The 16,740-nt window shown below is 43.8% G+C and overlaps 1 protein-coding gene across 2 annotated transcripts in view; it reads right to left on the reverse strand.

The window, feature by feature from the left end:
* Nucleotides 1-14,655, reverse strand: part of LOC102981470 (histone-arginine methyltransferase CARM1-like) — a 275,440-nt gene extending 260,785 nt beyond the window's left edge. For both annotated transcript variants that reach the window (XM_028493912.1, XM_028493913.1), the window contains exon 1: nucleotides 14,437-14,655. In XM_028493912.1, coding sequence (XP_028349713.1) covers nucleotides 14,437-14,614 — 178 coding nt within the window. In that variant the 5' untranslated portion in view covers nucleotides 14,615-14,655. The remainder of the gene's footprint in view (nucleotides 1-14,436) is intronic.
* Between the last annotated feature and the right edge of the window lie 2,085 nt (nucleotides 14,656-16,740).

Here is a 16,740-nt window from a genome sequence, read left to right on the forward strand (position 1 = left end):
TGTCCCCTGCATCGGCAGGCGGACTCTCAACCACTGCGCCACCAGGGAAGCCCCTAATGATTTTTTTAAATTCTTCTGTTTTAAGTGTTATTTCTTCCTTGCCAATTCTTGTTTTGAATATTTATACCTTCTCATTAGGTTAGTTAGTAGTTTGTATATTTTGCTAATTTTTTTCAAAAACCATGGTTTTGACTTATTGATTATATCTAATTTTATTTATTATTTTCCTCCTTTGTCTTTGTATACATTTTCTAGCTTTTGAGTTTGGAATTTAATTTGTTAATGTTCATTTTTTCATTTTCATTGATAAAAGTGTTTAAGACGATAAATTTTCTTCTAATCACTACTTTAATATGCAACAAATATAACAGATTTCTCTATCCTCATCCCCATTTTTAGTGTTAGATGTACAATGAAATACATTAAATTCTCATCACCAGCCCTTCTGAAGCTCATCTCCTCATGTGTTAGTGGAAGTCTGATAGATTCACAAGAAGGGTCCTGGTTACAAATTCCTGAGTTCTTGCCTATGTAAAAAACATGACAATGCTGTTTTACTGCTGATGTACTTTGTATGTTGTTTTTTAACAACAAATATTATGTTGTTTTTGAATGTCTAAAGCCACCCAAATACCTTTGTAAGATATTTTATCTCTTTGCCATGTAACTCTAAGGACTTTTTTAAAAAGCTTTATATAGTCTATTTTACTGAGATAGGTCTCAGAGCTATGGGCCAATATTCCCTGATATCTAGTAAGCCTTTTTAATATGTAGATTCTAACCTTTTACTTGCAAGAAGTAAGGATTTTTTAATTATTGTTTTAAATATTAATTCTGTTCCATTGTTTTGTATATCTTTTTTCAGGGAATCCAGTTATACCTAATTGGATCATCTTTGCCTACATTTCATTTCAAATACTTGCTCTCTTGCCTTTCTATTTCTTTTTTAATATCATTTTTCATTCTCTTGGTATTTTCCTGACTTTCTTTAATGCTCTTATTAGGTTGTCATTTGAGTCTCAGATACCTTAGGGAATTTTTAATATTAGTCTTCATTGGTTATTATTCTATTATTGGTCTATTATTGGTTTTTAAATTTCTGCTTCCAGCGTAGTTTGTTTTTTCAAATCCTCAAATGTTTATTTGAGAAAATTTTATTTTATTTCATTTCATTTAGTTGGCAGAATTTTCATCAGATGATTTAATTTGCTTCTCATTTCCTGCTATATTTTTAAGGTAGTTACATACAAATGAAGACTGTTTACGCCTCTGCATTTCTATGTACAGGTGGTTTGGAATGGTTTAAGAGATGCCTACTTTAAGAGTACACTGTTCTATCAAGGTACTAAAATGTGGTAGATTTACTGGATGGCTTTTTAATTTATTTTTAATTTTTTATTGAATGAAAGATTCTTTAAATTCTATAGCGCTTTACAATTTTCCAAAGTTTCACACACATGATTTCATATAATCCCGTAACAACCTTTATTTTCCCCTGCCCCTATATTCGCCCCCCACCCTCTTCCCTCTCCCCACTGGTAACCACTAGTTTCTTCTCTGTATCTCTGAGTCTGCTTCTTTTTTGTTTTATTCACTAGTTTGTTGTACTTTGTTTTAGATGCCACATATAAATGATATCCTACAGTATTTGTCTTTCTCTGTTCGACTTATTTCACTTAGCATAATGCCCTCCAAGTCCATCTATGTTGCTGCAAATGGCAAAATTTTATTCTTTTATGGATAAGTAGTATCTCATTGTATATATATATATATATATATATATTTTCTTTATTCATTCATCTGTTGATGGACACTTAGGTTGCTTCCATACCTTGGCAATTGTAAATAATACTGCTATGAACACTGGGATGCATGCAACTTTTCGAATTAGTTTTCTTGTTTGTTTGTTTTTCGATATATACCCAGGAGTGAAAATGCTGGATCATACGGCAGTTCTATTTTTAGTTTTTTGAGAAACCTCCATTCTATTTTCCACAGTGGCTGTACCAATTTACATTCCCACCAACAGTGTAGGAGGGTTCCCTTTTCTCTACATCCTTGCCAACATTTGTTATTTGTATTCTTTTTGATGACAGCCATTCTGCCAGGTGTGAGGTGATATCTCATTGTGGTTTTGACTTGCATTTCCCTGATAATTAGCAATGTTGAGCATCTTTTCATGTGCCTGTTGGCCATCTGCACTTCCTCTTTGGAAACATGTCTATTCAGTTCTTCTGCCCACTGTTTTTTGTTTGTTTGTTTGGGAAGAAGGCTGTAGGGGTGGGGTTATTTGTCCTTTTCCTTTTTCTTTTGTCTTGTAGGATCACAAATGTGCTTTCTTTTATTTCTCTGCAACATGTGGTTTTCAAAGGGTGCCTCTCCTGTTATAAACTTCTTCTCTTCTCCTGAAGTGTTACCTTTCCAAAATTGCTTCTTGACACACTGTTTGCAATTTAAGTTTCTTTCCTATTGTCAGTTTCCTGATTTACAACATCACCTTTTTTTCTTTCCAGAATTTTCACTCTTAGAGTGGACTTTCTTTTTATGGTGATAGCTTTAGATCAATATTAGGCCTGCTACAAGTTCTTCTTTCTCTATTTTATGCAACTTTTCAGGGACTGCCCTTGTAATCTACAAGGGCTTGCAGCAGGAGGATGAAAGAGAACTCACTGAGACTCCATGTTTATTTTTGCAGTTGCAGGTATTTTGAAGTTTGGACAGTTTTTGTCTTCTTGTTATGCTGAGAACATATTTCTTCTTGTTATTTTTGTTTTGGGAGGAGGATATGTTGGGAGATTAAGGTTTATACCATCACCATGACCTCAACTACCCCGCAAATTAAAATATTTAATAATGTTGTACCACCACATAAAATACTTCTAATGACTGTCAGCTATGGGAGTTTTCTACCCTTGTCATGATACATACCCCAAAACATGTTTATTAATTCTCTAGTAAATTGGAGCATATAATCTCATGCCCCAAATAACATAGGAAGACTGGGCATCTCAGAATCACAGAAGACTTACATGTACATGTCTGTCCAAAAAAGAAGGATTCCCGCCCCCGCCCCCCCGCCACATAGTTAACTAGCTGAAAGTGAAAAATATGAGACAAAAAGGAAAAGCAGAAATGTTAGGAAGCAGATACATGGTAAACAACTATCCAATAAGAGACTTTTGCTATGTGCCTTGGTCTTTTTCCAAGTGTACCAGGCCATCTCCCATTAATCTGCAATATTTAGAAATACCTTGGGATCTGCAGTGTCATTAGCTGGACTTGGTTAGGCTGACAGCAATGCATAAAATTTAGATTCACATTCCTCTTCCCTGCCCTAATTTACGGATTTTCATTCATCTTTTATTTTCTGATACCCACGATTCAAGGCATAGGTATTCTCTCAACCCTGTCCACTATCTATCTCCATGTCTTTTTTTTTTTTTTTTTGGCTGCGTTGGGTCTTCATTGCTGCACATGGGCTTTCTCTAGTTGTGGTGAGCGGGGGCTACTCTTCGTTGCAGCGCGCAGGCTTCTCATCGCAGTGGCTTCTCATTGCAGAGCACGGGCTCTAGGCGCGCAGGCTTCACGAGTTGTGGCACGGGGGCTCAATAGTTCTGGCTCGAGGGCTAAGAGCGCAGGCTCAGTAGTTGTGGCACACGGGCTTAGTTACTCCACGGCATGTGGGATCTTCCTGGACCAGGGCTCAAACCCGTGTCTCCTGCATTGGCAGGCAGATTCTTAACCACTGCGCCACCAGGGAAGTCCCTCCATGTCTTTCAAAATATACATTCTAAACCCGTGACTGTGTAAATGTCAAAGTTTGTGAAATATATTTTAGATAATGACATAAAACATGGCTAGTACAGAAAACAGCAGTATTGCTGGAGTGAACCAGTTGTTTATCCCCTAAGATGCAATAAACCCACAGTGAGCACTCTAGCTTCCTTTCTTCTTCCCTCTCTCCCTTCTATCCATCCACCAATCCATCCATTGTTCCTTCTTTCTTTCTCCTTTCCCATCTTGTCCTAACTTCTTTGTTTCACTCTATAAAACTTCACTGTAATTTCCTGTATTTGAAACAGCAGCTCACTCAGTCTCCCCTGTGAGTGACTTCATAAAAATGCTTCAGTGTCTGAACCTAAACACAAGGCAAATTTTATCTTCAATAATCTCTTCCCTGCCTTCCTGCAAAGAAGAAAAGCTAGCTAAGCCTTCCAGACAAAGAAATGAAGTCATGATGAAGTAAAGCTGACTAAAAATTAAACAGAGGTTCCCACAACAGGATTTGCCTTAATCATAAATATGGGCCTCTGCCATCCAGCTATCCAAAGCAAAGCAAAGGACCTAGAAGCCAAAAGCACACTGGAACTGATTTTCTGTTCCATTGATCAGTGAAGCTCTGTTGAGAGATTTCCTATACTTTGAGATATGTGCTTTAGTTCTACAATTGAGCAGCAAACTCCCTGAGAGCTTCACAGCAGGACTATATGTGATAACTAATTTTAAAAAGCAGGATTCTTCACCTGGTGTTTAGCAATTTGTGTTAGAAGCACAAATATATTCTCTTCACACAGGTCCACAGAAAGTCCAGAAGAGACAAAGACACTGATGCTTTCTGACTGGTACTAGAATGTATGCTTGGTAAAAGCAGTGACTTTGTTTTGGTCATTCCTTGTGACAGGCAGACCCTAAGATGGCCCTCAATGGTCCCTGCTTGCTGGTATTCATGCCACTATGGAATCCTCTCTCATCGGGTGTGGAATGGCCTACTGGCTAACTGACAGACTACGACAAAGGTCATGGCTGTCACTTCCATGATCAGGTTACAAAAGACTGAGACTTTCATCTTGCTGTCAGACTCCTTTCTCTCTTACTGGCCTTGATGACACGAGTTACCATGTTGGGCAGCCCATGTATGGAGGAACTGGAGAGGGCCTCCTGCAAATGGGCCACAAGGAATCGAGGCCTTCAGTGAACAACGACTGATGGATTGAATTATGCCAATAACCACACAAGTGGGCTTAGGAGAGGATCACTCCCCGCTCCAATCTTTATATGAAACCTCGGCACAAGCAGAGCCTTGACTGCAGCTCTGAGAGATCCTGAGCAGAGGACCCTGCTAAGCCATGCCAAGATTCCTGACCCTAGAAACAGTAAGACAAGCAGTGTGTGTTTTTAAGCCACTGGGTTGGTGGTTATTTGTTACTCAGCAATAGATAACTAATACCCTGCTACTTGCCCAGCACCTTGGACAGTGCCTGGCTCATGAGCAGTAAATATGAACTGCATTAACCAATAAATGAAAATAATTCCCATCACTGATATGAGGAGCATTACTGAGGAAAGTTAGTAACCTATTCATCACAGTGCTGCTGTGGACAACACAACTAGGTGAATAAACTCAATCTTCTACAACAAACATTCTAACAAATGCAAGTTTCTAAAATAAACATATAGTAAGTAGATACAATTTCTCATAGCAAACATGTTAAATAAGCTTTTCAGTAGTCGTAAGACCCTCAAGGTTGACTTATGTTTCCCAGGAGATAACAATAAACTTTCTATGGTTAAAAACAAAATATTATGGGAGACTTTTTTTCCCTTAACAAAGAGACTGGCCAGGAACTCAATTTCATGATGACAAAATTCAGAATACGTGTAGCTCTGATCCAAATAGTCCTTCCACCTGACCTGACAAGTGCTCTTTATTCTTTATGCCTTCATGGTTCCTAATTGGAAAATAGGCTTCAACCTTCTCCCCACATTCTCAAAAGCATTTGGGTCAACCTCTTCTCTTCTCAAGGTTTCTCACTGAATACTCCTGTGATTGTGGCCTGTGATTCCAACTTCAATTTTAACGAAGAGTGAATAACTATTTTAAAATTCCTCATTACAAGTTGTGATAATTGCTATGAAAGCGAGAGGGCTGAGCTAAATGGCGGTGGATGCAGTAGGAACAGTGGGCACTCAGCCTGGTGAGAAACATAACTTTCAAACTAAAGGATGAGAAGGACCCAAATACACAAATGGCTGGGATGGGGATATGGACATGGAATAGCATTTCAAGGAGAAGGAACAGCACATAAAAAGGCCCTGAGAAAAGATCCCTCAGCAGAGAGGTTGACAGTAGAGAGTTAGCCATATTCTGAATATGAAAGACAACTATACACAATGAATCTATTAGAATCACAAAATATACATGTCCTCCTACAGTCCTGCAGGAAGTCCAGAATAGACAAAGAATCCTGATGCTTTCTGAATGGTGCTAGAATGTAAGTTCCACAAAAGTGGCAGCTTAGCTTTACAACTGCTTGTCAAATATCTTTGCATTACTTTTATCTGATAAGTTTGACTCTGTTTACTTTGGAAATTAATTGAAGTCATTTTGAATTTTTCCACTTTTTATTATTCTGTTTATTTTTCCCCATTACTTTATGAGGTAAAACTTATCTCAGCTTCCAGGAGAGAAAGCAAGGTTCAGGCAGGTTCAGTAAACCTACCCAAGGTCATGGAGCCAGTAAACCTACCCAAGGTCATGGAGCCAGGTTTTGAGGACAATATACCTGGAACAAAATGGACCAATAAAATAAGGTCAATATTATTTACCCTCCAGGTCACTTGAGGCTAGAGATAATGTGTGTAGCACCTACCACGAAGGAGTAGCTTAGCTAAATGGAGGTAAATATAATAATTAAAAAGTGATCTGGGATACCCAGCCATCTCTCAGGCCTGAAAAAAAAAAAAGACCTTATTCAAGAATATAAGGGCATTCCACTGAGCAAGGAATTTGTCCCTATTAAAATGCTAATGCACTGGAAAAACCTAACCTCTTCAGCTTTTACCCACAAATCTTCAGGGTGAAACCCTGGCAAAATAGAGAAGGAAGTGAGGGGTGTGGGGAAGGCTCCCAGGCACTGGGGATTTATAAGGGAGGAAAATCCTGGGAGGAGGAGGATACTGATGACAGAATGGACTCCATATGCTCCAATGTGCCAGGGTTAAGAGTGTACATCACCTGCGACCACAGGAGGGGGAAAGGAGGTACAGAAGGAGTTTCATCATCAGGATGGTTCTAATCTGGTACATTTTTATAAGCGTCATCTTTTAAAGTAATTATCTATTTCCAATATCCTGTGGCCAGTCACAACACAAAGCACAAATATGATGTCAGTGATATTGCTTTTCTTCCCCTTCAACAACCTCTTTGTTTTGAATAACAACTCTGAAAATTACGGGCAACTATGCTATCTACAGTTTATGCACAAGATCCCCATATGCCTCTGTTCTCTTCCCAGGGGCACTGACTAAGTATTAATCTGTGGATTGCCTGTCTTTGGACTATTCATTGGTACTGATCACAGACCACAATTTAGTAAGACTATTGAAAATGGGGGAGGAAAGGGATCTTAAAGGGTCTTTATTTGGCCAGGAAAACAAGTCTTTTCATCTGTTTTCACTTCTGGTGTCTTTAGACTCAGATGCACAAGGGCCTTGACCGGTTTTCCATTTGTCATCCATTCGAGGTACCGTTACTGCCTGACAGAGGAAGGAAATGCTTTTTCTTCACTGGTATACATCCCATAATGCTGGAACACAAAACCAGGTCTAGCTGAAAGCCTCAGTTTCACTGCATTAAATATCTTCCTTGGAAAGCTATAATGAAATCATGAGAGCACTGCTTTTGGTAAAATAATGAAAGAAAGGAGTTACTTGGCAGGATTCTGACAGTATTTCACATCTTCAAACAACTCTTCAGGGCAACAATATCGAGAGAGTTGCTAGGATTAAACAGCAGCAAGGTCAGATTTGCCCATGAATAGAAGGAATAGCCTACTGTTTGGGGGAGAGGCTACTGTGCCAGAGAAATATGTAGTTGTTTTCCAAATAGCTTAGATGGAGGCGTGTTAGGGTATGCTGAATTTGTGACTGCTGGGGCGGGCAGGAGGGGGAGTTCTGCATTTCTCCTCCCTCATGTGTCCACGTGACGGGAGCTACACTAGCGCACACGAAGACTGCTCTTCACTGTGACGGAAACTGGGGTATGAGAGGCGGGGTACAGGGTGCTAACCACGCTGCAGTGTTTCTCACAAGGAAGAACGTCCCCAGCACAAATGTTATTTGTGCCCCACTGAGAAATGCTGTGCCCCAGTGAGGAGTCTAGCCTCCCTCCCCACCCCCGCCCTCTCTCCCACAGGGTTCTCTGATTTGTGCCTTTGGGAGCAGGATAGGACCTGTCCACTCCGGCCCCCTCCCTGCTTGTTTCTTGGTCTGCTGCTTGGAGGAAAGTTATTTTATGGGGTGCTCACCCCAAGTGGGAGCAAGTTCAATTTATAAGAGAAGAATGAGAAAGCCCACTGTGGTATACATCCAAACCCATGCTCTCTACCAGCTTTTTCAGTAATTGTGATGAAGAAGGTTGTTATTGTAGTTCCTGCAAAACCCCATTAGTGAGAGTGTGTGAGTGTGAGTGTGTGTGTGTGTGTGTGTGTGTTACACCCTACATGACCCAGTTGGTCTAACTGGCAGTTTTAAAACATTGTACCCAAATCCTTTGATACTTTTCCCATAAAGAGGTGGTGTCTACATCCTCTCCCTTTGAACCTGAGCAGGTTTATAAATGCTTTGACCAATAGAGCATGACACAGGTGATGTTAACTGACTTCCATGCATGCATCACAAAAAGGAATGCAGCTTCTGCTTTGTCTGCTGGAAAATTCTCACTTGGAACCAGAAGTCTCCCTGGAAGAAAGCCCCAGTGCGAAGAAACCATGCAGGAGGAAGCCACGCCATATGCAGAGGCCACCTGTAGTCTCCATACTGACAGCCTCAGCGTTCTAGTTCATGTCCAAAGGCCATCTACTGGCAGAATTCTTTCTTGCTCAGGGAAGATCAGTCTTTAATCTTTTAAGGCCTTCAACTGATTTGATGAGGCCCACCACATTCGGGGGGGGGGGCAATCTGCTTTCCTCAAAGTCACCAATTTAAATATTAATCTCATCCCAAAACACCCTCACAGAAACATCCAGAATAATGTTTGACCAGATATCTGGGCACATGGCCCACCCAAAGTAACATGCAAAATTAAGCATCACACCAGCCCAGATGTAAACCCAGGTGAATGAAGCCTTCCTAGATCCCCCAGACCAGGCTGGCCACCAGCTGTGTGCCAAGGAGTAACGTGTCAATGCCACAAGGAGCAAAGGAATCACCCAGCCACTCCCTGCCTGGTTTCTTAACCCCCAGAGTCTGGAAGCATTATAAAATAGTTATTTTAAGCCACAGAGGTAGCTTGTTATGCTCCAATAATAACTGGGATGCTAACTTTAACTTACATTCCTCCCCCTCCCCCTTAACAAGCATCAGCTACACTGGCCATCTCAAACACACCAGCTCCTTGCAGCTCCAGGGCCCTTCTACCTGCTGTTTTCTTGGCCTGTGACAGTTTTCCTCCAGCCTGGTGCTTAGCTGGCTCTTTTCATCCCTCCTGCCTCAGATCAAATATTACGTCCTCAGAGAGGCCTTCCCTGACCACACTCTCTAAATCAGCCTTCCTCTCAATGTCTCTGTTTTTTCATTCTGTTCGTTTTCTTTAAAACATTTACCTCAATCTGAAATTATCTTGCTGTGTCTTTGGCTATTGTCTTCTCCCAATTAAAACATGAGTTCCATAAAGCTGGGCCTTTATCTCGCCCCTGTATTGCCCATACAGTGATTAGCACAGAACACATGTTCAATAAATATTTTTTGAAAGAAAAGTAATTAATGCTCATGTCATACATAGGTGACTGACTTCCAGATTCTGGCCCTAGACCTCAATTTACTAACACTTTTATCACAGATTTAATGAAGGAAAATTAGTCCTCCCATGTGATACAAAGGATATGCTTCTCTGACGTTTCTTCTCCCTCCTCTAATGAGATGAGCAACCACGAGGGAACAAAAAACCTAGCATCCTCTCACAACCTCTCAGAGACAAAAACCACTGCATTTTTATACTGGATTATCAGTGTGGCTTATTTACATATTTTCCAAACTCTTCCAGATTAACTAAAAGACAACTCTAAACTGAGGAACGGAGGAAAAGTTCTCTCTTTTCTCCTGGAGATCCACTCTGCCTTTAGCCTTTGCACAATACAGTCTCAGCAATTAATTTCTTCCCCCAGACGCCCAGCACGGGGCTTACAAAGACCCTGGCGAAAGGGGTGGAGAAGCAGCCCCATTCCCCACTGTTTTTTGGTTCCCCTCCCTTTCCCAGTTCTTTTATACACTTGAGGTATGAAAACAATGTATACTCTTCCCCATCACCTGAACTCAACTCCTGACCCACAAGCCCTTCTTACCTGCGCCACCCTCCTCTCCCAGCAGCACCCAGCCCCACCCTATATACTTATCAATTCCCTTGTATTCTGATTCTCCCTTGTATTAACCATGTCTTTTCGTTTTGTATTCTGATGCTTTGACATTAGGGGCCTTGCTGATGCTGGAGAGAGTGCCCCTCCCAGGGTAAGCCAATTCCTAAAGACAGTAAACAACATACCTGCAAGCACACTTTTCAAATATAATCCAACCAATCCAAAGCCCACACTCCAACCACCTGCTTTATTGGGCCGTCACACTCTGGGCCACTAACCACCTGCCCTAATCACCCCAGGGCCAGATACCCGACCACTAGGGAGAGCGCGTATGCACCAGAATCCACTGGAATTATTCAAACTAGCCAATCTACACCTGCCCACCCTGCCTCAGCCATTCCTTCCCACAGAAAGCACGGCGAAGGCTCTTGCCCACAGCTCCCCATCTCCCCCTGCCTCCTGACGGACTCCAGCGCTTCTCCTCACCCACCCCACCGCCCCACCATGCTGTGCCCTCTCCTCTTGAGAACTGAGTAACAAACTATCTTTTCATCGGCAATTGGCTCCTGATCTGTTGACCTTACTATACCTCCAATTGTCTGTTAACTCACTATATTTTATTTTATTATTTTTCTAAGGTTTTAGATTTTGTTTTCCTTTTTTTTTTATATTGGGGGTAGGAGTTTATTAATTTATTAATTTATTTTTGCTGTGTGGTGTCTTCGTTTCTGTGCGAGGGCTTTCTCTAGTTGTGGCAAGTGGGGGCCACTCTTCATCGCGGTGCACGCGCCTCTCACTATCACTGCCTCTCTTGTTGTGGAGCACAGGCTCCAGACGTGCAGGCTCAGTTGTTGTGGCTCACGGGTCTAGTTGCTCCACGGCATGTGGGATCTTCCCGGACCGGGGCTCGAACCCGTGTCCCCTGCATCGGCAGGCAGATTCTCAACCACTGCGTCACCAGGGAAGCCCTAACTCACTATATTTTAAAACATCCTTCTAGGGCTTCCCTGGTGGCGCAGTGGTTGAGAGTCCGCCTGCCGATGCAGGGGACACGGGTTCGTGCCCCTGTCCGGAAGGATCCCACATGCCGCGGAGCGGCTGGGCCCGTGAGCCATGGCCGCTGAAAAATTTATCTAGAGCAGATCCAATATCTTTGCTGCAGAACCCGTGTCCGGGAGGATCCCACATGCCGCGGAGCGGCTGGGCCCGTGAGCCATGGCCGCTGAGCCTGCGCGTTCGGGGCTTGTGCTCCACAACGGGAAAGGCCACAACAGTGAGAGGCCCGCGTGCTGCAAAAAAAAAAAACAAAAAACAAAAACAAAAAAACATCCTTCTAGACTGTAAGTGAAGCCAGTGTCTTAATCATTTGGGAGACACCTCAGAGCCTGCACTCTCAGTACTCAGTATTTTAATTCTCATTTTAGCAAGATTAAAAAATTCTTGAGTTAAATCACTGACTCGCTCAAGAAACATTTATTGATGCCTTGCGTATGCTAGGTATTGTGGAAGGCTCTGGGGATAGGAGGATGAACTAAGCATGCTCTCAGTGGTAGTAAAGAGGCTCAAAAAAATTGTTAAGGAAAGGAGGAATAGATGAATGTCTTCCCAGACTCCACAAGCTAGAGCACATTACTAGCTGTATCCCCTGGTACATTCCCTTCATAAAATCACTGTCAATTTCGGAGGGACTGAAAATAAACTGATTTGTCTTGTTCTGTTCCATTCCTTACGTGACAAACTATTGAGACCCGGAATCTAAAAGATTATTCCATTTTTCCAAGTTATTATCAGATTTCATCTTCACAAAAATACAGCCTAGCTATTCCTCAGAACAGCCTGAGAAAACTATTGTTTTGGGGACAGGACATAAATATAATATTATTAAAAACAGTGAACACTTACTGATCTCTTAACATATGCCAGGTATTGTATCAAGCATGGTGTCTGCATCCTTCTATTTGAGCCTCATAACACGTGTATTATCACAACACATGTGTATTATTTTACAAATGAAAAAACGGAAATTAAGTAGAATGAAAGTTTTGCAAAATGTAGCACAGTTATAAAAGGATCCAGGCAGTTACTCCAGAGTCTACTTGTTTAACAACTAATTCTAGATATGAATTAAGAAACTATATAGTTTTCTCATGGTACATTGCTTAGGCCCTTTCTTATAATCCATTAAAGATTATGGGCCAATCTTTATCCCAGGAGAAATTCTACTCTTTCAAAATGCTGCCACTAACTGTACATTATTTGAGTACCATACTATGTTTCTTCTAATAATTCATTAGAATTTGTAAGCTGCTCTGCCTGGCCACCATCCACAGGAGTCTAGTTGGTCATATAGCAAAATGAGCTACTTTTAAAAAAGCTCCAGAATAGTTCTCCAAAAACTCTCCATGAAAGAGTGGCAAACCTTTGTAACCGTGTTCATATACAGAATGCATGTTAGGACTCAAGCTGTTAAGAGATCGAGTTCTCTGCTTTTTTGTTAGTGAATCTTTCCCAAGGAATTTAGTCAAAATCTTGTGGCAATGACTGCTTGCCTTAGCTTTAATTATTCTTTTTATTTCCATTAATTTGGTTTAATACATACCACACAGGTCATCTCCAGACTTGATGTGCTACACCGAGGGAAACTTATTCCTCTCTGTAAGATAATTATTTCCTCATAGGGCAGGCATTGGGTGTGCTCTGGGGAGTCTACAACTTCAGTCACCTTGAACCTCTGATACTTCTTCTTTTAAGGCACATTTGTGGAAAGGCCACAGGACAGCAAGTACCATGTATATCTCAAATCTGCTCTTCTGTTTCTATGTATGGCTACAGATTAAACAAAATTAAAATAACAGGCAAACTGAACTCTTTTTCTGGCACCGTGAGTTTCAGAATTCCCAGGAGCAACACTGAAATCTACTTCTTTTTCCTTCTCCTTTCCAAAAGAGAAAGCAATGAGTTGCTGAGTAAGGCTTTTGATCTCTTGCCCAACCTCAAGCTTCCTAAAATACTGGTCAAATGATATTTAATACTTCTTTTTTTAAAAGACCCAAACCTCCCTATCCCAGCCTAGAGTAAAGGGTGAAGACACAGGTGAAGGGTTTCTTTTATTCTACAACAAGCAATTTTTGAGTGCCTACTCTGTGCCTGGATCTGTTCTAAGGCCTTAGAGATACAGCAGTGAATCGGTATCCTACTTATCACTGAGGAGCAGGAGGACAGTACTTCAAATTCTCACTGGAACCAAACCACAACGCAGAACACCTTAAACTCTACACAGCGTCTTAGAAGCTAGGGTCGGAAGAAACCTGAGGAGTCTTAAGACTTGCAGCTGCCTCAGGCTCTATTCCCTACACTTATTAGAACCTGTACTTAATAAGAGCTGCAGGAATGAGATGTGACCCACTCATATTTATATGCAAAGTTTGGTGCGCAAGTATACACGTTTTCTGGGGCCACGTTCTAGACGTTTCCTCGAATTCTCAAAAACGTCCGGGATCCCACAAAGATTAGCAGCATTCCTTTAATATACCCACTGCTCGGCTCGAGGAACCCAGGGGGCTGCACTTGCACGTCCTTGATAAAGGTCAACTTCTGAACCAAAAACTAATGCCTGGCAGACACCACACGAGCCGCCCCAGGGGCTCAGACTGCTGCACACCCGGCTCAGTGTCCTTCCTACACTCAGAACTTCGCCCTCAAGACAGCTTCAGGCTGGAAGGTGGCCCACTGCCTCGGAAAGGGAGCGAGGCCTGGAAGGAAAGAGGCATAGGTTCCCGGCGAGGAAATCACGCGCCTCACTTTGGACACTTATAAGTTATGGCCAAGACTAGTTCGCAGAGCCTGTCTGCCCCGAGCGCCAAAGTTTCTCTGAGCGCAGTCAGACACAATTGGATCCATCTGGGCCTCTTCGGCACAGGCGAGGTAGCCCCACACTTCCCCCCGGCGAGCTGTCGTGCGGAGAGGGCGCACACCTGCTCAGGGCCACGAGGACCGCACCCCGCGCCCCCAGCGCACGCCCCGCGCGCCGGGGGCCGCCACTTCCGAGCGCGACTCGCGTGCGTGGGTCGCGCCAGTACCTCACCGTCAGTCACCGTCGCATCCGCCTCCTCCCCTGCTGGGTGCACCTCCAGCCGCAGAGACTTCGGGTTGGGAAGCGAGAGCGGCCCCGCGGCGAAGAGCTGCTCCTCGGTGACGAAGCGCAGTTGCACGCGGTAGTGCCGGCGCGCCGGGACCCGGGCGGGAGCGGGAGCCTCGGCCATGGTGCGAGCGCCTCTGCCACGAGCCCAAGCGGCGCCGCCCCGCACTGCTCCGTGCGCCCAGAACCCGCCGCGGGAAGGGGAGGGACTTGGAAGCGCAGCACCTTCCTCACCTCCGCCGCGAGTTCGCTCTTCGTCCGCCGGCTGAGGCCGCCCCCGCCCCCTTGTGCATCCGCCCGCAACAGCTGGCGCCCGGCCGCCGCTGCCACGCGGGGAACCCCGACACGCAGGGCCGCGCGGTAGCAGCGCGGGAGGGTGCTGCCATCCCACGGTGCCGTGGCTCCGAACGCACAAGTTTAGAGAGCACGCGAGGCACCTGGAGGCAGTTGGGGTTTGGAAGCAGAAGGGTGACACCTGCTGTTCGCTGGGACCGCTCTGCGGGCGTGGGCGTCGATTTGGAAATGGCCGCGGCCCGCGCTTCTTCTAGGTGGCCACTGGCTCTCGGGCGGGTTCTGGGGCTCCTAGCGCTCACGTGTGAACAGCCGTCCCAAGTACCGAGCTCCTTCCTCACTGACAGGGTCCCGGCAGTAGCAGCCAGGCGGCGGGGAAGCCCGGGGACACTCTTGCGACTGGCTGGTCCCGGATGACCACGTCCATCTCCCGTCACCTAACTCGGAATTGAAAACGTACTCGCTGCTGGACTGTGAACCATATCGCTAGACGTGAGTCGGGAGGGCCAGGGAGTCTCATCCCCAAGTTGACGCCTGACTCCACCAGCTACCTAAACTACCCGGTTAGCTCCAGCGTCAAAGCATGGAGGCTCCAAACCGTATCAAACATTGTCTTCTCCACAGAGAAATTGGTCTTCTGCTGCAGGGGGATAAGAAAAAGAAGCAGTCCTTCTTTTGAGGAGAGTGCCCCGCAATCGTAGACTCACTTGCTATAAAGGGAACTTTTCAGATTCTGAACCAACTTCTGTGTCCTAAATCCGTAATCTCCTGACAATGAACTGCAGGGAAGAAGCAAGGATTGTAAATCCATTTGGATTCCATGAAGACAATGTCCTTAACCAAGCAGGCTGACTTTACAAGAATGAGCTTCCCTCGAGGCCCTGGGGTTTGTAGCTTCAGAATTTCCAACTGGACTGTTAAACCCAGCCAGGCTTTACGAAATCCCTGGTCTCATTCATCTCCCCACCTCCCATGTGATCCAAGTTCCTGATGTGGCCTTTCTGCCTCCTCCCCTTATTCGCTCCCAAGGCTTTCTCTCCCCTCCTCTGTCTCTTGTCTCTCTCTTTCATCTAAATACCACTCCCCCCTTCCTTCTTATCTCATTCTCACTTCCTCCTGTCTCATGGCCTTGACTTGTGCCCTGGAAGCCCCTGGAAATCAGAAATCCTTTAGAGTTGGAGCTGCGGAAAGGGTTTCTTCACACCAGTATTCTGCCCTACCCTGCCCCTCACTGTATCATTCTGCCTCTCCTGCTTCCGGCCTCCTCAAAACATTTTCCTGCCTTCCTCATTTCTTTTTACCTTCCCCAAAGAAGGTACTTAGTGATGGCACTAAGTACTTTTGTGCCACCCAAAACCCTCCAAAGTAGTTCTTGGACCTCTTTATCCTCTTTTTTGACAAGCTTGTTCAGCCTTCATATGCTGTCAGCTGTTAACTTGGATTTATACTAAAACGTGAATGATGGATGAAAATGACTCATAAAGCGTCTCTACAAGGACAATATAATGGCCTTAGTAGAATTTCCACCATACTCTTAAGAAACCTGGAGTTCTGTTACTTAAAGCAAACAAGAAAACATAAAACATAATGGCAGTCTTTCCCCCACAGTAATGCAGGGGGCAAAAACCCAGCTTAGGCCAACTGGAGAAAAAAGTCAAAATCTTATGATTCACCACAAAGCTGGGAAATCTAAACTTTGGTCATGACTAAATTTAGGGACTCCATTAAGGTTGACCAGATGGTCTTGTCTCCCTCTTACAGAGAGGTCTTAGTCATATGCTAGACGCCGTCACTGATTTACAACCTTCCAGCAAAGGCAGCACTTCTCTAACTCCAAATCCGGTTGAGCCATTTGAAAATGGCTGATTTGCTGTGATAGATCTACCCAACTTGGAACTTGGACTAGGGAGACTGGAAGCCTTACCAAATTTGCATCACCTGAATGACAGATGAGCAGAT

Source organism: Physeter macrocephalus, chromosome 9, assembly GCF_002837175.3.
Source record: "Physeter macrocephalus isolate SW-GA chromosome 9, ASM283717v5, whole genome shotgun sequence".
Lineage (NCBI taxonomy): Eukaryota > Metazoa > Chordata > Mammalia > Artiodactyla > Physeteridae > Physeter > Physeter macrocephalus.